This window comes from Oncorhynchus mykiss, chromosome 11, assembly GCF_057628025.1.
Source record: "Oncorhynchus mykiss isolate SJ-2025 chromosome 11, ASM5762802v1, whole genome shotgun sequence".
NCBI lineage: Eukaryota > Metazoa > Chordata > Actinopteri > Salmoniformes > Salmonidae > Oncorhynchus > Oncorhynchus mykiss.
Window position 1 is genome coordinate 23584202 of NC_143032.1, and position 18729 is coordinate 23602930.

Here is an 18729-nt window from a genome sequence, read left to right on the forward strand (position 1 = left end):
GACATTGTTGCGTTTTTTATTTTTGTTCAGTATATTTTGGACGCAAGTATGGGTATATGGACATGGCCACTGTCTTAAATAAAACTGTCCCTGTCACGTGAGGTCTTTGGGTGAAGGTCTTGCTTTAAGTGTTCTGTATGTCCAGGTTGTTGATGTGAAGGGATATTGCACTGTAATATGTAATGTTGGGAGGAGGATGATGATGATGATGATGATGATGATGATGATTTTGTGTGTGTGTGTGTTAGCTGAAGGAGGAGATTGATAAACTGGAGGACCGTGTGGAATGGGCCAACAACGCTCTGAAGGGGGACTGGGGCCGATGGCAGAGGAGCATGAGAGGAGACCTTAAATCAGCCTTCCTCTCCACCGCAGAGAAGAACGTAGACTACTACGAGAAGGTGAGATACAAGATACTCTGACTGGTTGGCGGGAGGGATGGAGGGAGGGAAAGTTGGATTGAGACACTTGATATGGGAGAAAGAGTTGGATAGATGAGTCAAATAAGAAAGAGAAGCAGGGTTGGCGGTGTGACTGGTATAAGCAGAGTGGGAGGTGGAGGCGATGGAAGAGAATAAGAAAAAGGTAAATTAGAGAAATAGAAAAGCACTTGGAGAGAATGTGAGAAAGACTAAATCAATTGTGTGTCAGGGAGAGAACTCCGCTGACTGATTCATTTTGGGGAAGTGAGAGACAAATCTACACAACTAAAGTTGTTAGTGGTAATTTACAATGTATCTTTTATAGATATTTTTGGGATGGATTTTAACTGTAAATCATTCAATGCAATTTCAGCAGAAATATGGTTCTCTGTGCTGTGCAGTCACTGTCTGGACAACTGCCAGTAGAGGGCGGTAGTACTTCATTTTTATTCACACACAAATTACTGTCAGTTTATAGAGGTTGTCAATGCAGATAATTCCAGAATAAATTGATGCTTCATTTTATGGATATTGTAAATAGTACGTGGACATCAGTTGCGGTCAGTGACGTTTAAAATGAGGGAGGACGATCATTTTATTTAATGAGCATGGCCTTATTTCTATTAAAGCATATTGGATGACTGATATTCATATTTCATTCATCCAGCTCTGTAACATTGATAGGTTTAAGCTACTACGTGATACTCAGATTTTTCTTATACCCATCATGAGGTTGCTCCAACCTACCCTATGAGTGAAAGTTTACGATGTAGGTACACAGGTCGAGAGAAATTTGAGTAATCAAGGTGACGTATTCAATACCACCTTGCACAATCTTGCCTACATCTGGCTGATCTAAGGTGTAATCATACAGTTGCAAACAAGGACAAATTCAGTTATGTTTATCCCTGTTTCGTTCCATTTGCTTCCGTTTAAAAAAAAAAAATGTTTTTCAACAGAATCGACAGAATGGATACACCCCTGATCACACACCAAAAAAACAGGTCACTTTCATAGCAGCCACATACAAACAGCATGATCCCTTTGATCGTTGGATAATTCCTTCTCGCATCTATGCGCTCTCCTCTCACCGTTTCCCTTCTGTTGTGGACTTCAGTGCACATTACAACCGCTGTCTGTGACAAGGCGAAAAAACCTTTCCAAACATATCATCACCGCTAACCACTACACACAGCATACATCGTTTTCACCAAATTAGCTAACATCAAGTCAACAGTTGTAGTAGCTAACGCGTTAGTAAACCCGCTACAATCATGCAGTACAGTTGACAAGCAGTTTAACAGTTACGCAATGGCAGGCCCCGGTGGCAATACATTTATAAAACCAGAAGCTTACCTTGGCATGGAAGAGCTCTAGTGTTGGATAGCCATTACCAGCTGGCTAACATAACATCCCTCTCTGTTTGAGCCAGGTGTTTGAGTAGGGTAAACTAGCTAGCTCTCTTGCATCTCCTTAATTTTTCGGGAATGAACTTATTCAACTATTGTCTTTCTCTTTGAGTCAACTACTCACCACATGTTATACACTGCAGTGCTAACTAGCTGTAGCGTATCCTTTCAGTACTAGATTAATTCACTGATCCTTTGATTGGGTGGACAACATGTCAGTTCATGCTGCAAGAGCTTCCTCCGGAAGTTGTCATAATTACTGTGTAAGTCTATGGTAACGGGTGAGAACCACGAGCCCACTAGGTTTTGTATTGAAGTCGATGTACCCAGAGGAGGATGGAAATTAGCTGTCATCCAGCTACACCATGGTGCTACCGTACAGAGTGCTGTTGTCATTGCAACAGTGTGGTTTAATCAATTGTTTGTTGATGTGAATATATTTAGTGTCGTTTTATTTGAAAAGTATCACTTTTCTTTTAATGTTCCACTATAATTTTTTTTAATGAAATTCACTTGGGAGGATGGTCCTCCTCTGAGGAGCCTCCACTGGTGGACTTCGGGTAGTCGGCAACCCAAGATTTGAACTATCTAAAACAAAGCTGAATGTCAATGATGGTAAGGTTTAGGAATGTTTATTTGATCTAGCTAAAATCTGAATTACAGTAAAAAGTCAAAATAAAATATTTATTTCGAGGAAAATAAAGAGTGATGGATGAAGAGTTGATTGAAGCAGTTCGGGAGTGGAGGGAGGGACGTCAATATTATCAGTGGAGGGAGCGTCACGGTAGCAGGCAGGGGATTCAGATCAGTCAGACACGGACAAGTCCAGGAGCCTCAGCTACTAATCTCGCAGTCACCGACGTAATGCCTTTCCATGCATAGCCACTTGGCTCAGCGTGACACAAGTAAAATGTGTAACTATCCTTTTTTTAAATCCCATTTTATATATGTATTTAATAAAGCAGAATGTACACATGGTACATATACAACAGAATGGAAGCAAAAAAGAATGTTCTGTCATTTGAAGGGTAATTTTAAATATATCATTGTTACATGCATACAATAATGTGACATAGCTAGTTAGACCACAGTTGGAGCCTATTCAACCACCACTCCACTCCCCTGGTCCTGATGACCAGTGGACAAACTCCACATAGCCCTGGCCTCTTTAAAGAAATCAAATGGAAACAAAAACAGCTTAAACCTCTCATGGATAACCAATTCAACTCCATAAGATAGGGGCTTACAGTAGCTATTATAATTACTGTGTGAACACTTTCTCACAGACAGTTATTTTGACTACATTGACTATCTCTTTCATGGGTCTGATGCTGCCTGTGAGATCTCAACACACTTGTCATTCATGTTTTTTTGTTCCCCTTCCATCCAATTTGCAGTTCTAAATGGTGTGTTGTCAACCCACCCAGGTTCCCTTGTTTTAATGATACAAATCCAGACCTTCTTAATTCCGTCGTGGATGAATATCCGTCTTCTCCGCTGTTTATGATTACGAAGTTAGCACCCATTGCTATGTATTCCACTTGACCAACCCCACCTGTGTTCTTCTTGGAGGACACATAACAGCTGGTGCTAATCTTCCACCATCTGTCCAGACAGGGATTCTCGCAGAACCTAAGCCTGATCTGTAGCTGGTCCCTCTCCGTAGTCGTGGCATTTAGACTATTCCTGGACTGATCTTTCTCGGTGGTTGTCATTTTAAAACTATTCTGTAGCTGGTCTTTGTCTTTAGTCAGGTTGTTGTAACTGGTCTGTAGCTGGTCTCTCTGTAGAGTAATGACCAATGATGCCATAGTAGACACAGGCCTGTGATCCCAACCAGCAGAAGAACACACAGCAGCATCTCCAAAGGCTCTCTTCCACCACTGAAATTGTTCTGAATGTTGAGCAATAACTCATTTTCTTGGAATGGGCATGAAGGCTCATACATTGTCATACATTTGGCCATCAATGTCTGTATTCTTTATTGCAGTAGGTTCATAGTCTTTTCAATGATTCCCTCTGACATCTTTACAAACTTGTGCTCAACTACAGAAACTTGTACTGTTACTTCAGCTCTACTGTAGGTCTGTACATGCATGTCATCTCCCTGCCATGCTTCTGTGACTTTTTGAAAGTGACACTGTTTTAACTGTCAACCACAGGACTGCAAATGGGCTGCAAATGAACCTTTTTTATTGAATAAATATATACAGTATATATTTTGAATCACAACAAAGATGATGAAACAACTCATTTATTCAATACCATCTCAGCATAATGCCCGATAAATCCCAAAAGAATGGTATATTCCTTTATTTACTCATCAGCAGAGCAGGGAAAAATACTCCTCAACACGCTCTGAATTTGAGTGGTTACATTTCTCCAGACCATCCCTCAGCTTTTTACTGAAAAAGCAGCAGGGAAAACACTTGTGTTTGTTTAAACTTCTGATTGCAGCTTTAAGCATTGATGTGATATTTTAGCAGATAGAACCAAATGGAACCCTGTGAATTTGTACATGCTTCATATTGAAGTTTAGAAGCGAAGGTTACTGGGAGTTGTGTGGTGGCTAGAGTCCTAATGGATTGACACACTCATCCACTGTGGTTGACACTTGCTATGTTTCGACACCCTCAGTCTTCAAACAGGAGTCGCATTTCAACCTCCTCTTTCTGACATGCTGCTGATGGCCATATAGAGGTATAACTCTTTGAAATGTTATGTACAAGAGTGTGGTAATGTACAATACCAGTCAAAAGTTTGGACAACCTACACATTTAAGGGTTTTTATTTTATTTTTTACATTGTAGAATAATAGTGAAGACATCAACACTATGAAATAACTAATGGATTCATGTAGTAATCGAAAAATATTTTAGATTTTTCAAAGTAGCCTTGCCTTGATGACAGCTTGGCACACTCTTGAATTAGGTGTCCAAATGTTTGACTGGTACTGTATGTCTGCATTTTTCTCAGGGGTTCTTCACACCATGTGAAACCATCTGACAACTTTGATTAAAGGGGAACTTAAGGGGATTTTTTTGTTGTAAATGCTGGCAGGACATGCTTTAGATGGATACAGACACTTTTTAGGTGAAATGGTTTGGTATCGAAAGAAGTACCGCAGCAGCCCATGTTACAATGTTTGATGCTCATATTATGTTAACTATGTAGCACTATGTAGCCTACAATTTAACCTTAAATACATTACAATTATGCACTGTTGTCTGACACCAGCTATAAACGGAGAACTTTACTCCAATTGAACAAGCCGACAACTCCCCTTAGTGTATTGGAGATGACATTCTTAGGCCGGTTCCTCTACGATCATCTAAAGGCCGTGTTTTTTTTTATTTTGGGGTAAAATGGCTATACATAACAGGCAAAAAAACAAACATTTTGCTGCACGTTTTGTACCATGACTGAGCTATCCATTTTAATAAAAGAAAAGGAAGGTTTTGTGGAAGACCTTGTGTTTAAGTATGTCTGGTTATTTTCAATGTTTTTTTGGGGGGGTGGGGTTCTTCACCTCCCTGGGGGCTTCTGAAAATCAGAACGTGACACACTCCTCATACTGTTTGAGTCGCCCCAAGGCTGGCCTCAACAAACACAACCCACTTAAACAGAGAGAGAGGGAAGCAGGGGAGAGGGCAGAGCGATTCGGAGAAAGTGAGCAAGGGACAGGTGGAGGACATAATTGTGTTCTGTCTTAATCAGGCCTGTGAGGTCAGCCCTCAGTGTACAGTCAGACGATCCGTTCCAGGTAATTCTGATCGGTAGAGAACACATGTTCTAATACACCTCAATCCCATGAAAGAGGAAATTATGGGGGAGGAGTGTACTGTATCATGTGATTCACAATGTAGCATCATTTATGAAGGACAATTCTACAATTGTTTTTTTTGTTGTTGACACCACAATTTGGTGAAACGAATACAGCCATTACCTTGCTCTCTAACCAAGGTGCATATATTGAGGCGAAACTGAATTGAAGAGGAGACGACCGTCATATAAATTATCTACAGATGACATGTATTTACCGTCTACTGAACATCTACACACCATCTACTTGGGACTATTCCGATGGTCTTTGAGATGACGATTTGAAAGTAGTTTTTTATTGGCGGCGCGTCAGTTTGCTGGAGGCTGGTGTTGTATTTCGTTTTGTGTACTTATAGGAATATAAGGCAGCATGCTAATTGATCTAGATCCTCTAGACTGAATATGAACATGGCTTCAAGTAACTCCTCCATTAACACCAGGGGCTAAACTTTTGTTTTAGGAGTGGGGTTATTAAAAAAAAAATCTAATAATTATCCAGTTGGATAAACACTCCAAACAGCCTACCCGGCCGCTCGGAGATGTCCGTTGCCTTGTTTTGTATCACATTCCAATTATAAAACTGGGGGGGGGGACAAAAATGCAATTTCAAAATGTGTAGGGTACATGTCCCCAGTGAAAGTTGCACCCCTGATTATTACCCTGCAAAATAGGAGTCTTGTCTAGGCAAGATCCATATCCGATAAGCCCATCGCTCATGTTTTCTTGTATGGCCTGAGGGTAGCAGCATTTGTTTAATGCAATATAGTGTGGGAAAAACCTCTTCCGTTGTGGAATACTTTGAGATAGTCCTCAGCTGCAGTGGGTTTGTTGTGTAGCAGAAACAGAGGTAATTTGTCTTGATTGGTTCTTGCTGGCGAATTGGTGCACTAAGTAAAGAGACTCTGCATCCCAAATTCCCCTCTATTATACTTATCGTACACTACTTTTGACGAGGATCAATAGGACTCTGATTAAAAGTAATGCCAGTTGGGACACGTCCTTTGTCAGGGATTGAAGTGGTGGGACTTTGAATAAATTGGAAACGGCATATCCCGAGGCTGCATTCGTTGTAGCTGGGGAGTTTAACAAAGGAAATGTAAGGAGAATTCTCCCGAAATTCCACCAACACATCTCTTGCCCAACTCATGGGAGAAATACCTTGGGCCGTTGTTATTCTCCATTCTGAGACCGATACAAAGTGGACTGGTTGATTGAAGTAGGGTAATGAGTTCCAAAAACGAGTTGCAGTTTTTGAATGGTGGTGTCCATCTATTTGTTTTTCTGAATGTATGAATTACATGTTATTTCCGTGTCAAAGTGCCAATTAACAAACATTACAGTAATTCTCTGTGATAATTTAGTGATTTATTATTCCGGTGTTCTGTGCATTGCACACTGCATAAATCAATGCATAATAGTAAATGAGGTTATCCAAGCAATAATTATAACCCTAGAGCAGTAAAAATACATAGATAAATACAACAACAAGTCTGACACAAAGAGATGGTTCAGGTGTGAGACAAGCCTACACACAATCTATAAACTGCATATGTGCTATTTGCATATTTTTATAATTTAATTAGCCTCCCATTTTCTTTTATTCCAGGCTTTATCGTAAAATTCTGCAAATGGAAATACACAATGGATAAATTATTTCAGTTTCTCCTCATGGCTCAGCCACATAATGCCCGGGTATATCTGTTGAGCTTTCTGGAATAAGAGCTAGCGTATATCGTGGTAGAAAAGGCAATGGAGGATAACATTTATTTCATTTTCTATTTCTTCGAGGTCACTAGTTACATAGTCTTTACCATTATACCAACCTGTTTTGGAGTCGGGCCTAAACTCCCAACATCCGTGCCTGACCTCAGGAATGCTCTTGTAGCTGAATGGAAACAAGTCCCCGCAGCAATGTTCCAACTAGAGGTCGACCGATTTAATCGGCATGGCCGATTTTAATTAGGGCCGATTTTTGAAGTTTTCATAGCAATTAGTAATCAGCCTTTTTGGACTCTGATTATGGCGGATTACATTGCAATCCATGAGGAAACTGCATGGCAGGCTGTGACCACCTGTTACGTGAGTGCAGTGTCAAAAGGACCTTGTGGCTGCAATGAGTCATGGTAAGTTGCTAGCTAGCATTAAACTTATCTTGTAAAAAACGCAATCAATCTTCACATAATCACTAGTTAACTACACACATGGTTGATGATATTACTACGTTAACTAGCTTGTCCTGCGTAGCATATAATCAATGCAGTGCCTGTTGATCTATCGAATCACAGCCTACTTCAACCATGCCAAACGGGTGACGATTTAACAAAAGCGCTTTCGTGAAAAAAGCGCATTCGTTGCACAAATGTACCTAACCATAAACGTCAATGTCTTTCTTAAAATCAATACACAAGTATATATTTTTTAAACCTGCATATTTTGTTAAATAAAGGCATGTTAGCAGGCAATGTTAACTAGGGAAATTGTCACTTCCTTTGCGTTCAGTGCAAGTAGAGTCAGGGTATATGCAGCAGTTTGGGCCGCCTGGCTCGTTGCAAACTGTTTCTTCCTAACAAAGACCGTAATTAATTTGCCAGAATTTTACACAATTATGACTTGACATTGAAGGTTGTGCAATGTAACACAGCAATATTTAGACTTGGGTTGCCACCCGTTCGACAGAATACGGAATGGTTCCGTATTTAACTGAAAGAATGAACGTTTTGTTTTTCAGAAATGATAGTTTCTGGATTTGACCATATTAATGACCGAAGGCTTGTTTTTCTGTGTGTTTATCATAATTAAGTCTGATTTGACAGAGCAGTCTGACTGAGCGGTGGTAGGCAGCTGCAGGCTCGTAAGCATTCATTCAAACAGCACTTTACTGCGTTTGCAAACAGCTCTTAGCAAAGCTTGAAGCAGAGCACTGTTTAAGCCTATCAACTCCCGAGATTAGGCTGGCAATACTAAAGTGCCTATAAGAACATCCAATAGTCAAAGGTATATGAAATACAAATGGTATAGAGAGAAATAGTCTACATGTCATAATTCCTATAATAACTAGAATCTAAAACTTAACTGGGAATATTGAAGAACTGGGAATATTGAAGAACTGGGAATATTGAACCACCAGCTTTCATATGTTCTGAGCATGGCACTCCAACACTGTTTTTGGCATTATGTTTCATTATTTGAGGCTAAATGTATTTTATTGATGTATTATATTGTTAAAATAAGTGTTCATTCAGTATTGTTGTAATTTACATTATTACAAATATATATAAAAATTGGACTTTATTTTTTAAATATTTTTATCAGATTTTTTTTGGACCACCAATAATCAGTATCGGTGTTGGAAAATCCTAATCGGTCGACCTCTAGTTCTAACATCTAGTGGAACACCTTCCCAGGTGAGCATTTGCCCACTGAAGTCTGTTACGATTCCGAACTTCAGTCAGGTCAAGACCCTGGTGAGGATAACAAGCACGCATCCCGCAGATGAAGAAGCAGGATGTGTGAGGCCAGTGGTTGTACTGCCAAAAACTCTAAAATGACATTGGACGCGGTTTATGGTAGAGAAGTTAACTGTCAATTATCTGGCAACAGCTCTGGTGGACATTCCTGCAGTCGGCATACCAATTTAGAGTGGCCTTTTATTGTTCCAAGCACAAGGTGCACCTGTTTAATGATCAAGCTGTTTAATGAGCTTCTTGATATGCCACACCTTTCAGGTGGCTAGATTATCTTGGGAAAGAAGAACTGCTCTCTAATGGGTATAAACAAATGAGAGAAATAAGCTTTTTGTGTATGGATTTTATATTTGGGATCTCTGTGTGTGCAGTTGAAGTCGGAAGTTTACATACACCTTAGCCAAATGCATTTAAACTTTTTTTTCCTCTATGGTCTTGGCTGATTTGTTGATTATAATTTTTTTCCCCATGATGTCAAACAAAAAGGCACTGGGTTTGAAGGTAGGCCTTGAAATACATCCACAAGTAAACCTCCAATTGACTCAAATGATGTCAATTAGCCTATCAGAAGCTTCTAAAGCCATGACATAATTTTCTGGATTTTTTTCCAATCTGTTTAAAGGCACCTTCAATTTAGTGTATGTAAACTTCTGACCCACTGGAATTGTGATAGATTGTTTCACTGTGTCTGTAAACAATTGTTGGAAAAATGACTGGTGTCATGCACAAAGTAGATGTCCTAACAGATTTTCAAAAACTATAGTAAGAAATTTGTGGAGTGGTTGAAAAACACGTTTTAATAACTCTGACCTTTTTAGTGTAAACTTCCGAGTTCAACTGTGTGTGTGTGTGTGTGTGTGTGTGTATATATGTATGTGTGTGTGTATATATGTATGTGTGTGTGTATATATGTATGTGTGTGTATATATATGTGTACACACTACATGGCCAAAAGAATGTGGAGACATGCTCGTCGACCATCTCATTCCAAAATCATGGGCATTATCGAGTTGGTCCCCCCCTTTCCTGCTATGACAGCCTCCACTCCCCTGGGAAGGCTTTCCACTAGATGTTGGAGAGTTGCTTCGGGGACTTGCTTCCATTCAGCCACACAAGCATTAACTTGTCACTAAGCTCAGGGTCTTGGGTCAGAACCCCAGGTGGTGAGGGTAGGCAACAACACCTCTGCCAAGCTGATCCTCAAAACGGTGTTCCCCCTCCTGTACTCCCTGTTCATTCATGACTGCGCGGCTGCTAATTGTGCCTCTTCAACCTCAGGCAGCTGAAGAAATTCGGTAAGACCCTCAAACTTCTACACATACACCAGAACATTGTCAGACTGCATCACTGGCTGGTATGGAAACTGCACCTCCCTCAACCGCATGGCTCTCCAGAGAGTGGTGCGGTCAGCCCAACGTATCATCTGGGGCCCGCTGCTTGCCCTCCAGGACATTTACAGTGCTCTGTGTCAAAAGAAGGCCAAAAAGACCATTAAGGACCCCTCAGTCAGCCGAGCTATGGACTGTTTACTTAGCTACCGTCTAGCAGACTGAGTCCGTACAGGTGCATCAGTGCCAAGACCGAGACTAAGAAACCGCTTCTATTACCAGGCCATCAGACTGTTGAACAGCAATCACTAGCAGTCTACCAGGTGACGCACACTCACACAAAACACACGTACACACCCACATCGTTGCTATGGCACCGATAGACAGTAACATCAGCTAAATATATGTATGTGACCAATGCAATTAAATGTAATTTAACACAGTCACATACACACACTCACAAATACTGTATTCCTGATGTGGCTCATTGTAATATTTCTACTACTGTACTTTGTATTCAGTTACACTGTTTCTACACACCACATATTTATCTACTTGATTCTTGACATAGCTCACTAATATATCTACTGCTGTACGGATCATTCTTAGTATGTCTTGTGGAAATAATTTAACTTTCAGAAAGTATTCCCACCCCTTGACTTTTTCTTACTGCCTGAATTGCAAATGGATTAAGTTGAGTTTTTTGTCAATGGCTTGCATTCAATAGCCCATAATGTCAAAATGTCCAAATGTGCTTAATGAGTCGCATCAGTTGCATGGACTCACTCTGTGTGCAATAACTGTGTTTAACAGGGATTTTCAAAGCAGTATCCGCATCCCATCGGATGTAGTGATCACAATATAGTAGCCATATCTAGGAAAACCAAAGTTCCAAAGGCTGGGCATAAGAGGTCATACAATAAGTTTTGTAGTGATTCCTATGTTATTGATGTAAAAAATATCTGTTGGTCCGTGGTGTGCAAATGAGGAGCAAACAGACACGGCACTTGACACTTTTTATGAAATTGCTTTTTCCAGTTGCTAATAAGCATGCAGCCATTAAGAAAATTATTATAACTGTTAAATCCCAGTGATGATGATTGATGAGGAATTGAAAAAGTGTGTGGTTGAGAGGGATGAGACAAAAAGAATGGCAAATAAGTCTGGCTGCACAGCTGATTGGCAAACTTATTGCAAATTGAGAAATCATGTGACTAAACTGAATAAAAATAAGCAGAAACTACACTATGAAACTAAGATAAATATAGAATGATAGTAAAAAGCTTTGGAGCACCTTAAATTAAATTCTGGGAAATAAGGTAAACTCGGCTACATCATTCATTGAAACAGATGGCTCATTCATCACAAAACCAACTGATATTGCCACCTACTTTAATTATTTTTTTCATTGGCAAGATTTGCAAATTTAGGCATAACATGCCAGCAACAAATGCTGACACTACACATCCAAGTATATCTGACCAAATGATGAAAGACGAGCGTTGTCATTTTAAACGTAATCCAGGTAGAAATAGGTAGAAATAGGAATTCCACAAGACAGCTGTCTAGGCCCATTACCTTTTCCATCTTTACTAACGCCATGGGCTTTGAGGAAAACCAGAGTGTCTATGTGTGCGGATGACTCCACACATGTCAACTACTACAGTGACTGAAATGACTGCAAAAGTTAACAGATAGTTGCAGTTTTAGATTGGGTGGCAAGGAATAAGGTAGTCCTAAATATTTCTAAAAGTATTGTATTTGGGACAAATCATTCACTAAACCCGAAATCTGAACTAAATCTTATAATAAATAATGTGGAAATTGTGCAAGTTCAGGTGACTAAACTGCTTGAGGTTATGCTGTATTGTAAACTGTCATGGTCAAAACGTATTCATACAACAGTAGCTAAGATGGGGAGAAGTATGTCCATGATAAGGTGCTGCTCTACCTTCTTCACAGCACTGTCAACAAGGCAGGTCCTACAGGCCCTAGTTTGGTTTCACCAAGACTATTGTTCAGTCATGTGGTCAAATGCCACAAAAAAGGCTTTAGGAAAATGTTTAATTGGGGAGCACAGGTATCCCTTGGATGTACACAGAGAGCTAATAATAATAATATGCGTGTCAATCTCTCCTGGCTCAAAGTGGAGGAGAGATTGACTTCATCTTTGCTTGTATTTGTGAGAGGTATTGACATGTTGAATGCACCGAGCTGTCTGAACTACTGGCACACAGCTCGGACACCCATGCATACCCCACAAGAGGTCTCTTCACAGTCCAGAACAGATTATGGAAGGCACACAATACTAAATAGAGCCATGACTTAATGGAACTCTATTCCACAGCAAGTAACTCATGCAAACAGTAAAATTAGATATTAAAAAACAGAAAAAAAACAAAATGGAACAGTGGGGACTGTGAAGCAACACAAACATAGGCATAGGCACAGACAAATGCATACACACATACGATAGCATACACACGTATACATGGATTTTGTACTGTGAATATGTGGTAGTTTTGGAGTAGGGGCCTGAAGGCACACAGTCTGAATGTATTGTAATGTTTTTAAAATTGTAGAAACTGCCTTAATTTTGCTGGACCTAGGAAGAGTATGGGGATCCATAAGAAATACAAACAAGGCACTAAAGTAAAACTGCAAAACATGTAACAAAGAAATGAACTTGGATGTCCTGAATACAAAGTGATATGTTTGAGGGCAAATCTAACACAACACATTACTGTGTACCACTCTTCATATTTTCAAGCATGGTGGTGGCTGCCTTATGTTATGGGTATGCTTGTCATCGGCTAGGACTAGGGAGTTGTTTGGGGATAAAAAGAAACAGAATAGAGCTAAGTACAGGCAATATCCGAGAGGAAAACCTGGTTGTTTGCTTTCTAACAGACACTGGGAGATATACACCTTTTCAGCAGGTCAATAACCTAAAACACAAGGCCAAATATACATGAGATGCTTACCAAGAGGACATTGAATGTTCCTGAGTGGCCTAGTTAGTTGACTTAAATCTGCTTGAGAATCTATGGCAAGACTTGAAATTGTCCGTCCAGTAATAACCAACAACCAAATTGACAGAGCTTGAATAGTTTTTAGAAGAATAATGTGCATATATTGTACAATCTAGGTGTGCAAAGCTCTTAAAGACTTACCCAGAAAGATTCACAGTTGTAATCACTGCCGAAGGTGATTCTAAAATATATTGACTCAAGGGTGTGAATACTTATGTAAATTAGGCTTCTGTATTTAATTTTCAATACATTTGTAGACACATTTTCTGTCATTATGGGGTGTTGTGTGTAGATCAATTACATTTTGAGTTTAGGCAAAAACATAAAATGTGGAAATTCAAGGGGTATGAATACTTTCCAAAGGCACTATGTATAAGTTGCATTTTGATTACTGTTAGTGCCATTTGGGATGAGTCCAATTTAACTACCCAACTTTCTTCATTTCAAATGTTTTCTGTACTTGTTTTTACTTGTTAATTATTTGTGTACTTGTTTGACTTTTTACTGCATACTTAGGAGCTAGGAACATAAGCATTTTGCTGCACATCTGTAACATCTGCTAAACTGTGTGCGCGACCAATAAACTTTGAGTTGATTTTATTCAGGTGTTGAAGGAGGCTGGATGATGAGTGTGCTGTGGGCTTTGTGAATGATTCATGTAAGACCTTTAATAAGAGAAGAGTCTAGGAGGTCCGCACTCGACACTGAGAATCCAGGATGAGAGGTATGGGGGGTGGCAGCAGTAAGCCTGGGAGGGAATGCTCTGTGCCCGTCATCTACCTCGCACCACCACCCTACTGCATTCTTCACCCTGTGGTACCGCCAATGCAATAACCGGGCCTTAAAGGAGAAGAGGAGAGCAGGGATGGATGTGTGACACAGAGAGGGGTAGATAATGGGAGGAGTTAGATGAAGGAAGGAGGGGATGTAAGGTGAATGGAAGTTATGGAGGGGGGGAGAGACTGGGGAAAGGGCTGTACTCGGAGGACTCAGTGAGGTGTTTGCTCTTCCTGAGATGGAATATTAACATCAATTATGGGCTTGGATAAATCTCAGGGTGCATGCTTGTCTGAATCATCAGTTTGCCTGGGGGTTATTGACCCATTTCCATACTTTATTCCATACCTGTCACATTCAATCTTCTCATGACTGTAACCATACTGAGATACCCAGGGCTAGGTCACACAGAGGTCATAGTTCAGTTCTCTAACAATTACTGTACTGTAATATAGACCTATTATTACTAGAATGTGAAAAGCCCCTCAGACCAGAGATTATATTTCTGTGACTGTAACCACTGTGTACCTTTTTTAAATTTCCAAACCAATGCCCTCTCAAATTGTTTGTAAACAGGATTTATTATTTCCTGCAGATATCATGTCTCTGCATAAACGCTGACGGAGAGGAATATAGGGATATTTTAGATATCTTATCTATTCTAATCTTAATGGTCCTTTGTTGGTGTACTATGAATTCTATTTGCATTAGATTTAGAATCTGCCTGTTCATCACTGTACCCACTCTGCATACAGCACAGCAACTGTGCGTCGTTCTGTCAGGTTGCAACATCAAAGGAACGCCATGGTTACCCCATAGCAACTACGGTTTCTTCAATGATATTGTTTCTTCAACTGGACATGGTTTTACTTACAAGGTGTTCTAGATTTGGAACAATTATCTACCTTGTTCTTATCACCTCTACCATGGCATTGACAGTCAGTTCAACTCTTCTGAGTATCTGAATATTGATGTGAAGTAAGTCTGTGCTGAGCTCAAGTCCATAACTTTCTTCTGGACTAGTGCAGCCGCTCTTGTGCATAAAGATGTGTGTGTGACTACGATGTGTGTGTGCATGCATTCTTGCATCCACTGGTGTTCATATGTAATGCTGCCTGATTTATTTCAGTTTACCTGTCTTCCGGCTAAACCACTGGAGCCTAGAGGGAGAAAAGGAGGATAGCTAATGATGTTAACGAGGCTAGCGGTCTCTTCCCCCCCTTAACAATCTCCTTAATTAGCGCGCTAGTCACACTGCTACACAGGACCCATTACCTCAGCTGGAGCTGTCACAGGCTGTGTCAGGACCAGCACTGATGGAGCTCCTCTACCAGATAAACACACACACACACAGGCACTCCCCTCTCGGCGGCAGAGTGTGTATTGACATTTGCCTCCTTGGTAATGCACAGATAGCCACCCCTGATTGGATGGCGACTTATCACCCCTGTGGAGCTCTGCGTCAGTGCACACGTCAGTCCAGACATGCTGAGACCAAGGACAGATTATACCCTTCAATTTTGGGTCCAATTATTCACTTGGTTATAGTTCGGGTACCTGTACATGTTGGTCATGTCATACTGACGATGCACCGGGCATTATGTGTGAAGGCAGAAGTTATTGAACGAGACACCATAATGAACATCAGTCGTGCACCGGAGGATCACCTGGCGATTCAACATGATGGCCGATGTTCCGTGGTCAGAGGCGATGGGATGGCCAACCGCTCATTATGGTGTCTTGTCCTTTACAGTGCTCAGGAGTGAGGTTCCTCTCTCTGCCTCCCATTGTGCTGCCATAGGCTTTTTAGTGTTGCTTCAATCAGACAGTCATCCTCACAGCTCCACTGCAAGGTATGAACTTAAAGGGCTTTGGATCTCCGGGAAGAATGCTGCGTTGGCGGCAGGGTTGTACTTCTCTCCCAGTCGGGTCTTTAAATGGATTTAGCTGTCGCCTGATTTCCCCTGAATGTTTTATTCAACAGTCTGTTGTCTTATCTGTATTTGAGGGCTTAAACACTCCGTCTGGAAGAAAGGATAAGTTGCACTAACTATGTATCGCTTTCCTCAACCACAATAATCCTTAAACACAGTCCTATCTTGATAAGTACTAGTCAAACCTGTTTATTTATCCCACAACATATGGTATCATTAAGTATAAACGTTCAAGTTTGAATAAACTTAACTCCAAGGAGTTAGCTGTGGAAGTAAACATTTTTTTTACTTTTCTGTCAGCCAATGTTTCACCTCTTTCCTCTGTGTCTTGGGCTTTCCTGTGATCAGCTCTGTGCATCTGCTCCCATTTAGTATTCTAGCCAGCTGCTGAGTCACAGAGAAATCTGCTATTCACCATTTTTCCCCCTCTGCTCGTGTGCTCTGTGTAGCTCACAGCAGCTCTGTCCCTGTGCTCTGTGAAGCTTGTGGCCCTTGGTCTAGTCTATGGTAACTCTTTCCGCCCCCTCGCTATTCGCCCCTCTGTACTTAACACAGCTCTGCTCTCTGTCCCTATCCTTGTATAACCCATGGTCCCTAGGGTACAGCAACTCTGTCCCGGTTCTCTAGTTAGCGCTGTCCCTGTATAACCTATTGTGTAAACCAGTTTTGTCCATACTCTGTTTAGCCCTATGCTCTGTCCCTGTATAACCTGTTGTGTAAAGCAGCTATGTCCAAACTCTGGTTAGCTCTGCCTTCTCTGGGCCCCGTCAGTGAGGCTGATGGGTAAAGGTCAGACTGAGTCTGTGTCCCGTGGTGAAGGTGTCATCATGATTAAGCACTAGTGACATGGCAGTCAGCTGGCTACCCACGAGAGCCTCCTGCCACTGTCATGTTGGTTAAGTTTGGAAGAGGAGAGAAGGATGTGGAGTGGAGTGAAGGGTTGGGTGGGTGTGGAAGATTGGGGTGAGAGGAGGCAGGGTGAGAGGAGAACGGGATGTTTAAATGGGGGGAGGATGGAGACGGAGGAAATAGGGCTGTTTGGGTGGGTGCTTGGCTCTGTTTGGGTCAGAACATTAATCACAAGCTTGTCAAGTGACAAATAGATGAGACAGAAGTCCAGGGAGCAGCCGGAGCCTGTGAACGAAATTGGCTGCTGAATTGAGGCATGCCATGTGTGTCTGACTTACGGTGGCCATTAAACAGACAGCTATTACTTTGGAAGTTTAGATGACAGAGTGGAAGGTTTTATTGATGTGTGGAAACATACTGACTGGCTCGAAAGTTCACAGACCTGCCGTTTCAACTGAGTGATTGTGTGTGTGTGAGACTTACCGGTCTGTCATAACCTGATGATGTGGGTGTTCTCTCCTCCAGTGTCTGGCAGTGTGGGAGACCTTCCTTCTCTCCCAGAGAACAGAACCCAGCGAGGAGACTGACAGAGACAACACCCCCTAACCTCCACGATACACTTCTTCTCTATTACGCAACCCTCTGCCTACTACCCCCTACCCAGGGGGCACAGCCAAAGACATCTTCCAGCACAACCCGGAGGATTCCTGGAATTTAACCCTGATCATTCCAATGAAGCTTCACTTTAAAGTCACTTTAGCACAGACTGTGATAAATCTGAGAGATCTTTAAATATGCATGATCAGCCAGCCGCTGCCTTAGGGCTTCTGTATGTACAGCCCTGGATCTGAGGGTAGATATACTGAGTACACTGATGGATCCCCCATGATTTTCACAGCAATACAATGACGTACTTTACTTGTTTACCTGTTTTACAATGACTCACTATGGTATTTTGATAACAGAAAATAAACTAAAGAGTGCCACTTTTTTTTTTATTTTATACTATACACATTTTTCTCTTTGTAAAGCTTTAAATTGGGTTTTTAAGATGTTGGCATAATAAATGGATTGCTAAATTGCATTTTCTCAGTACATGGTGTTTTATGGAGCCTAAGCTATTGGCTTGTAGTTAGTCTTAGCAGCGAGCAGCAGCAGCCTCTAGAACTTCTCTTTGGATGGCAATGTTCTTTTCATGTAGGTGCTTTTCAAGATATTACGATCTGCGAAGCTTATGACGAACACTACCGTCTGAAAAGGAAACCATGCTAAACTCTTCAGAAAAATGCAATCTTTTCCATTGATCATGAAATATAATCCATTTTCACACCAGTGTCTCGTTACATCAAACCAGAATCACTCTACTATAAATGGCATGGTGCAACTTGTAATTGAAAATAGTTATATTTGTGGCATACATTTTGTTTTGCTTTGTCAGCTGATGGGGATTTTCACGTGTGTGAGAGAACGGACAGTTGAGTAGAGATGCATGTTCCCTGCTTAACTAGGTTACCCACTCTAAAGGCCTAATCACATTCAACATTAAAGAACCCTCAAAATAACAGTCCCCGGAAATTAGGCCCTTTATCTGCACTTTATTGAATATAGAACGAGCAACGAGAGGAAAGGAAAGCACATGCTTGTTAAACCAAGAGCTAAAACCAGAGGTACTTCCCAAATGGCACCCTATTC

The 18729-nt window shown here is 41.0% G+C and overlaps 1 protein-coding gene across 3 annotated transcripts in view; it reads left to right on the forward strand.

Moving 5' to 3' along the window:
- Positions 1-18121, forward strand: part of snx7 (sorting nexin 7) — a 35362-nt gene extending 17241 nt beyond the window's left edge. For all 3 annotated transcript variants that reach the window (XM_036935204.2, XM_036935203.2, XM_036935205.2), the window contains 2 exons: positions 249-401; positions 17563-18121. In XM_036935204.2, coding sequence (XP_036791099.1) covers positions 249-401; positions 17563-17643 — 234 coding nt within the window. In that variant the 3' untranslated portion in view covers positions 17644-18121. The remainder of the gene's footprint in view (positions 1-248; positions 402-17562) is intronic.
- Positions 18122-18729: the final 608 nt, after the last annotated feature.